Here is a 7,932-nt window from a genome sequence, read left to right as displayed (position 1 = left end):
GTGCTCACTGACCTAAATTGACTCCTGGTCCACCAATGCCTCAACTTTAAAATTCTCATCCTGATATTCAATTCCCTCAATGATCTTGCCCTTCCCTATCTCTGTAACCTCCAGCCCTTCAACTCTGGCCTCTTGTGCACCCCGCATGCCATTTGCTGCAGCACTGTCAGCTGTGCCTTCAGATGTCCAGATCCTAAGGTATAGAATTCCCTCCTCACACCTCTCCATTAATCCGCTCCTTAAAATCTACCCTACAGACCAAGGTTTTAATCACCTGTCTGAATACCTCCTTTGAATCAACATCAAAAATGTGTGTCTGATTATGATCCTGTGAAGCACCTTGGGACCTTCCACTAACATTAAAAGGACTGTAAAAATGCCAATTGTTGAATTGATGGCATTGCAATAAATCTAAAAACAAGCTTTTCACATCCAGCATGTTGTTAATAAATGTAATTGTTTTGTGTGAAGTTAACGCTGGGAAAATATTCCATTAATTTTAGTATTTAAAAACCTGATTGTAAATGGGATCCCATTGACCTTGTCAACACATTTACAGCACAATGATTCTTGTGTGGGACTCAGATCTCATCAATTCCCTCAGTCTCTCCGTGGCACGTTGTGACAATGAAGTTAATAAACCTAGTAACTGCTAGACGAGCACCATGAGAGAAAAACATCCATGAAATCCACTGAATTCCATAAAAGCTCAACTGCTGCACTCGTTCTTTCAGGGGAAGGGGGGAAATCAGTCTGGCTTCCTTGTGGCTGAAGTAGCATGTTGTTGACTTCTAATGTTCTCCTAAGCAGGCTAGCAACGTATATCCATCCATAGAACATACAAGCGAGAACAACTTGTGTCAACAACTAGAATAATAAAATGACAACACAGGAAGGCCATTCAGCCCATTGTGCCTGTGCTGGCTCTTTGACAGATCTATCCAATTAAAGCCACTCACCGTAGCCCTGCACATTTTTTCATTTTCAAGTAATTATCCAATTCCTGTTTTCAAGTTATAATTGAATCTGCTTCCACTGCCCTTGCATAGAATGACAGATGGCTCTATCAAACAGCTGGCACAGACACAATGGGCCAAATAGCTGTATAATTTCACGTTTCTATGCTCTCACCAAGGAGAACTTTTGAATCATTGAAATTTACAGCTATTCAGCTCATTGTGTCTGTGCTGGCCAGCAAGTAGCTATTAAGCCTAATCCCACTCTCTAGCTTTTGGTCCAAAGCCAGTTTACGGCAGTTCAAGTGCATCTCCAAGCACTTTTTAAGTTATGAGGGTTTCTGCTTCTACCATCTTTTCAGGGAGTAAGTTGCAAATCCCCACCACCCTCTGCATGAATAAATTTCATCTCGAATCCCCTCTAAACCTCCCATTTCTTATCTATGCCCCTCCACCCCAGTTATGGTTCCCTCAGCTGAGAATAGGGCCTAACTATCCACTCTCATCTAGGCCCCTCATAATTTTTCATACACTTCAGCTGAAAGTCACAAGAGCACAAGAAATACAAGTAGACCATTCAGCTTATCAAGCCTGCTCCACCATTCAACGGCTGATCTTGGGCTTCAGCCCCACTTTCCCACCCCGCTCCCAAATATCCCTTAACTCCCTGAGAGGCCAGCAATCTATCTACCCCAGCCTTAAATGTACTCAGCGATGGAGCATCCACAATCCTCTGGGGCAGGGAATTTAAAAGTCAACAAACATGGGACTGGACTGAAGTCACAGGACAGTCATACTGGTCTCCCCCACCCCCCCAATGCAGCCTTGCCAGCAGTTCATGGAAGAATTCCAATGGAAAGGAAATGTTTGCAACCATTAGTGGCTTCAGTAAGGTACACTTGCAATGTTGTGTAGGGTTGGTTCTGAGATGCCTTTGGTTACTAGAAGCTGCAGTTCTCGCTCCTGTTTTTTTTCCCTCCCTGGAAACGGCGGGAAATACAAACCGGGACCGCCGCACTCACCGCCAGGCGTGTCCCCTCCGCCGCCGGAAAGTAGTTCCCCTCAAGTTTTAACCTCATCAACCGCCTATTTCTTTAAAGCCCTCGGATGTAACCTGCACGGACTAGAACCTAGCTCCCGAAGGACTTCCGTTTGCTCCTTTCTCAGAGAACACTTTAGATAAAATAAGATTTCGATTCCAGCAATGGGAGAGAATGAAACGCACAATCTGATTCGCGGAGGAAAATCTACGGCGCCAAACCCCTCAGAAGTTTAGGGTGCTCGATAAATTGGACGATGATCATTCGGAGGGAGGCTCAGGGAAGGGAAAAATATTCACCGCCACCCCCACCAAAAAAAAATAAAGGCCGGACAGAGCGACATTTCCACATTCGAAATTCGGTCGAGAGCAGAGGTCATAGCTTCTCGACCAATCAGGAGCAGCGTTAGAAAGCAGCGGCAACGGTTGAAGAGATGTGACGGCCGAAACCAATGGCTGGCGCGATCCACCAATCAGGGATCGCGTTAGATACAATCAGGGCTGGCCGGATGGCCCAATTAGGGGTTGTGTTAGATAGGATCGGCGGCGGTTGAGGGCATGTGATGCGCGCGCGCAATGGCTGCAGCAATCCTCCAATCAGGAATCGCGTTAGATAGCCACCGGACTGGCGTGAAAGACCAATCACGGGTCGCGTTAGATAGGATTGTCGACGGTTGACAGCATGTGATGCGCGCCGGCAATGGCTGGCGCGATCCACCAATCAGCGGACATTTTAGATGAGCGGCGGGGTTAGGGCGGCGAAAAAGATGGTGGATCGACCAATCGGACGACGCGTCAGGCGGGGACGGCGGTTGAGCGTGTGACGCGCGGGGCGCCTGTCGGCCAATGGCACGGCGCGTTAGATTGGTGGCGGCGGCGGCGGTTTGCGGGGGGAGGGGGAGTGTGGGGGAGGGGAGCGGCGCGCGCGGCCGGTATATCGCTCCGCCGCCGGCGGGACTCGGCTTTTGCGCAGCTGCGGAGCCGGGAGAAGGCGTGAGGGAAGCTCCGGCTCTGTGGAGGAGTAAGCGATAGATAGAGAGAGAGAGAGAGAGAGAAAAAACACCAATAAAATAAAACACATCTAAACCAATATCAACAATAAAACCGCACAGTTTATCTATTAAAAATCAGAATCTGAGTGACCCAGAACCATTTATGGCCGTTTCTGCTTGAGAAAAATCCTCGTTGTTTCCCACATGAGATTCGTTAACATGGAGCTTATCACAATTTTAGAGAAAACCGTCTCTCCAGGTAAGGGGCTGAAGGGGGAAAATTGTCTCTTTTTCCACGTTTTTCTCCGCCTCCCATGTTATTTTAAACATTGTTTTTTTTTCTCCCCCCCCCCCCCCCCCCCCCCTCCTCAGATCGCAATGAGCTGGAGGCAGCGCAGAAGTTTCTGGAACAGGCGGCTGTTGAGAATTTGGTCAGTATTAGATTCCGTTTTAAATTTTTTTTTGAATGGATGGGGGGGCGATTATTTGACCTAATCTGCGGTTTTTTTTTAATGCGTGTGGGGGGCGAGGGAAATGGGTTTTATTATCTTTATTTCTATAAAAGGGAGGGAAACCGGAGTCTTCATTGAGAAAAATTACATTCCACACCCCCCCCCCCCCCCGTCCCCCATCTTTTTCTTTCTTTGGTGGGTGGGGGTGGGGGGGGGAGGAAACTAGAGTGAAAAATGCAACCCAAACTGCTGGCCGGATGTGTTGCCCTGATTGACAGGTCCTGGCAGCCAATGGGAGCCTGGGGCTTGTCGGAGGGTCAGCCGGCGGCAGCCAATGAGTGCGTGCCGAAGGGGCTGGGTTTCCGTTCTGCGCAAGTTAGGTTGACGGGAAGGGAAGCTGGGAGCCGAGGCCTGAGCGCATGTTGCCGGCTCAGCCTGGTTTCCCTGTGGGTGAGAGAGGGCAGCCTCCCCACTGACTGCAGTGCCTGGCGATGGAGCGGAGCTTTCCATTAAAACACAACTTCACATCTCTGCATCTTAGAACAATATATTATTTCACTCTTAATATTGCCCATGATCTGTACAATTTGGTGCTTGGCATCAGGATTAAGACTTTATATACAATATACTAGAGGATTAGTTACATACAGTAAACGTTTTGTGGGGGTGGCTTCCATTTCTTCTTTATTTATGAAAGTTAATCAATTTATAACCTTTTAAAACAAATTTAGAACACAAAGAGGCCACTCAGCCCATCGAGCTAGGTGCTGATGAAAAATAGCCACTCGCCCTAATCCCATTCTTGGCCTGTAACCCTGGAGGTTATGACACTCCATGTGTATTTCTTTAAATGCAGTGTGTCTGTCTCTACCACCTTTTCAGCCAGTGAGTTCCAGACCCCACCCCTCCTGGTGATGAAAGTTTCTCCTCAACTTCCCTCTAATTCTTTTGTCAATTACTTTAAATCTATCCCTTGATTATTGAAAAACAGAAATAGATCCTTCCTTTCCACTCTACCTAGGCCCCTCAATACAGTTCAGTTAAATCTTCCCTCAGCCTCCTCTCTTAACTACAGTGTGTTGCTGCACCTTAAATTGTACAAATGCATCTGAATCTCTTGCACTTCATGGAATATCTGGCCAAGAGACCCTTTTAGGATTTTAAAATCTGAATACACCATTTTATGGTAACAGCAGGGTCCATGAGTTTTTTTTTAGCTTGTTTGAGCGTTTTATTTATGGGATAGTTTCTGTTGCATCCTGTCTACGGTTGCTGCCGTCTTCCATTTAATTGGTAATTTAATGTGACTTCTGGTTTATATTTTAATTTGCAAAAAGTTATTTGAATAATGTGGAAATTGGGTTATTTTAATAACTTGAAAATTGCTTTGTGGTCAAGCGAAATTTGAACTGTGCTGCATTTTAATGTTAGAAATCATTTCAATTTCATATCTAAATGCATCACTCATAAAAGTATATTTATTTTTGTGAAGTGCATTGAAGACTTTCATTATTTTTCACGAAGTTAGTTTATCCAGGGTGCTTCATATTGTAGGTAATATTCTTTCTGAATTCTTTCTTGAAAGTGTGTGGTATTTGACAGTTTGCTAATGAGTGCTTGGGTAATTGAGAAGCCTTAACTTTCTCAATAGAATTTCTGGGTTTGTTTATCAGATTTTTTATTTTAATCTTTTATATCTTGCTAAACATATATATGCATTAACATGTTAACAAGTAACACACATGCACTATTGACCTTGACCCCTCAGTGCTATACTCAAAGTTTCCTGCTAGGTGCTGATTTTCGAGATGGCTGAGCCTATAATGTGTTTTCTGTATTAAAATGCATCTAAGACTAAGTTGTTGCAACAACAAATTCAATTGGACCACATGCTACAGATTCTGTGTTGATCAATTAGTTACTTTTTTTGGTCGATGAAAACTGGACTTTGGGAGAAAGGAGAAAGAAGGTGAGTAAAGCACTTTTTTTAAAAAAATGCACCTTTGAAAGTGCAGGCCATGTTGGGTGGAAGATGGGGCATTAAATTGAAATCCTACAGAGAATAGCTACTGGAAGAGGAAAGGTTGGTGGGTGTGGGGGAAGCAACTGGGTAACCTGATTTGGTGTTGAATTTTCATTGTTGAGGAAGTGGGGGGGGAGTGGTGAGAATAAATTTTATTGGATGCTGGGAATAGAATTCTGTCAAATCTTGTCACTTGCTGTCAGTAGCAGATGCTCCTAGGTCAGGTATGGCATCTGCAGAGCAAAGCTTCCTCTAAGCTATTGTCAGATTTCGATTTAATGTCCCATCTTTCACCCAACGTGACCTGCACTTTCAAATGTGCATTTTTTTTTTAATGCTTTACTCACCACCTTGCTCCTTTCCCCCAAAGTCTATTGTCTTTTGAGCAATGTGCCTAAATTCAATTCCAGCCATCCTTGTAAACTTGGATTGCTGGCTAGGGACTATTGGAACTGTTTGTTTCTGTGGCTCCATGCAGATTAGTCACCCTGCCTCCAACTTAATTCACCATGAAACCCACTCCAGCTTAGAGGAATCAGGTGAAAAGCCTGTGTCCGGTTAAAATGTTATCTTGTATGTCTAAATTTATTATAATTATACCTTAAGTTCAAATATTTTAATAGTTTAGTGTTGGTAGGGAAATATTAAAAGGTTGATTCCAGCAATGAAACTGGAATTGGGAATATTTGAGTTGATTCTTTATCATTTGTTTTGGCTCTCAGTCCTCTTCATTCTAGCCAGCCTGTTGTAATGCCTTTTGTCAATCAGGATTTATTATATATTGTCTGGTTCATGCCATTCTTGAAGCTGTGTAGTGAGGTTGAAAAGGGAGGTGTTCCAATTCTGCTGCATTGTTTAGTGGCTTGTAGCTCAGCCCTTTTGTCAAGGAAGGACTCAAGTTTTATTCTTGTTTTGTATTGAGTTAAATTATCTCAGTTAAGGTGGTGGTAGATGTGCCCCTTGCCAGAATTCCCACTCTTGACCAATATTCTGTGATCCTACTGGAAATTTTGGCTGTTGGATTGAGAGATCCCTGCTCAGCTTTGAGTCCTGCACAACTCTGCCTCCATGATACCAACATGAGTTGCAATCATCTGTGCAACTGTACTCCAAGTAATGGCACCTTTTAGAAACAGTGGGGGAAAATTGGATTTTTTTTAAGGAGGAAATGTAGCCTTTTATGTTTTGTGGAGACAGACACAAGTCCAGTGTTTGCCCAACTCTGCTCTGGGGGAGCCAGCCTTCTCTATAGCCAGTTCCTCAATCAAAGATGTGGCAAGTCTATTCTGACCAACGAGGATTGAATGTGAACAGTGCTGGTGATCTAGGAGTGAAACAGACCCCAAAAAATTTCTCCAGTTGGAGCTGAAAAGTTAGTGTAATCTTCTCTGATATGTTCCAAGTTAGTGAAACAAGGTGGTAGATCAGTCTGGCTGCTAGTGCATTGTTAAACAAAATGTCAGTTGGCCTCTAACAACCCTGAAGAATCTGAGATTGCTTATTTTGTAGGGAGCAATCCCAGTAGTGCACACTTGATGAGGGAGGAAAAGATGAATGGAAAGTTAGAGGCTGCTGGGGTTGGAATTGTTACATCGTGAGGACAGGTTTGGGTTTGGCTATAATTGGTCAACTAACTTGTCAATGTTGAAGCACACACTAAAATGATCATTTGGAAAGGGTAATGTATCTAGGACTCCCAACAGGAAACTGATTTCTAGAGTGGTGGGGAGAAGATTGAAGGTGAGTATATTCAATCTTTTTAAAATCCAGAGTGGTTGCACAATTCACGTAACCACCCGGGTAGTTATTTTTTAACTGCTGTATATTTTATGTGCTGCAAATGTATTTGTACTGTTTCTTAGTCATTGGAAGACTCTAATGTGGTTCTGCAGGTTCATTTCCAGTGCTTCATCCAAGTATGAGCCTACATCCTGTACAGAGGCCCTACCCTGAATTATTTTTCAGCATGTCTCACTGGATAGCAATTGGCAGTAGGGCTGTGGCTGATCTCTCCTCCTCTGCAGTCAACTGATTTAACATGGCCTTGGATTCAAACTTGGCATCTTGTTTTCATGGGTGTTTGGCAAACACTTAACTAGGAAAATTTGTAATTTAGCAAATTGAAAATATCCACCTGAAAAGATACTCAAGTTAAGTGTTTGATTGAATTGTGGAAATTTGGTTCAGAAAAACTAGACATTGTACTTCCTTTAAGTGAGATCTCTACTCTGACCAGGGGCGCATGAATGTCATAAGAGTTTAGTGTACCATAAATATGCTATTGATTTGATCGGATGCCATGGAAGCAAAAATAATTTAGTTGTGGCTAAGGCTCTTCTTTCTATCGTCAGAAATAGTTTGAACTGTAGATACAGGTAAGACTAAAATTCCAAATAGGAAACTGGTCTATGGATAAAAATATTTCCTTCACCAGTAGTGCAAATACCTGCTGCATCTCAGGCTTTCAAAT

The 7,932-nt window shown here is 43.6% G+C and overlaps 1 protein-coding gene across 1 annotated transcript in view; it reads left to right on the top strand.

Annotated features, from left to right (window-relative positions):
* The first annotated feature begins 2,936 nt into the window (after positions 1–2,936).
* Positions 2,937–7,932, top strand: part of kpnb1 (karyopherin (importin) beta 1) — a 44,369-nt gene continuing 39,373 nt past the window's right edge. Inside the window, exons 1-2 of the mRNA XM_041173489.1 lie at positions 2,937–3,246; positions 3,360–3,418. Coding sequence (XP_041029423.1) covers positions 3,192–3,246; positions 3,360–3,418 — 114 coding nt within the window. The 5' untranslated portion in view covers positions 2,937–3,191. The remainder of the gene's footprint in view (positions 3,247–3,359; positions 3,419–7,932) is intronic.

This window comes from Carcharodon carcharias, chromosome 23, assembly GCF_017639515.1.
Source record: "Carcharodon carcharias isolate sCarCar2 chromosome 23, sCarCar2.pri, whole genome shotgun sequence".
In the NCBI taxonomy this organism is placed as follows: Eukaryota; Metazoa; Chordata; class Chondrichthyes; order Lamniformes; family Lamnidae; genus Carcharodon; species Carcharodon carcharias.
The sequence above is the reverse complement of the archived record's forward strand: the minus strand, read 5'-3'. Positions and strand labels throughout refer to the sequence as shown.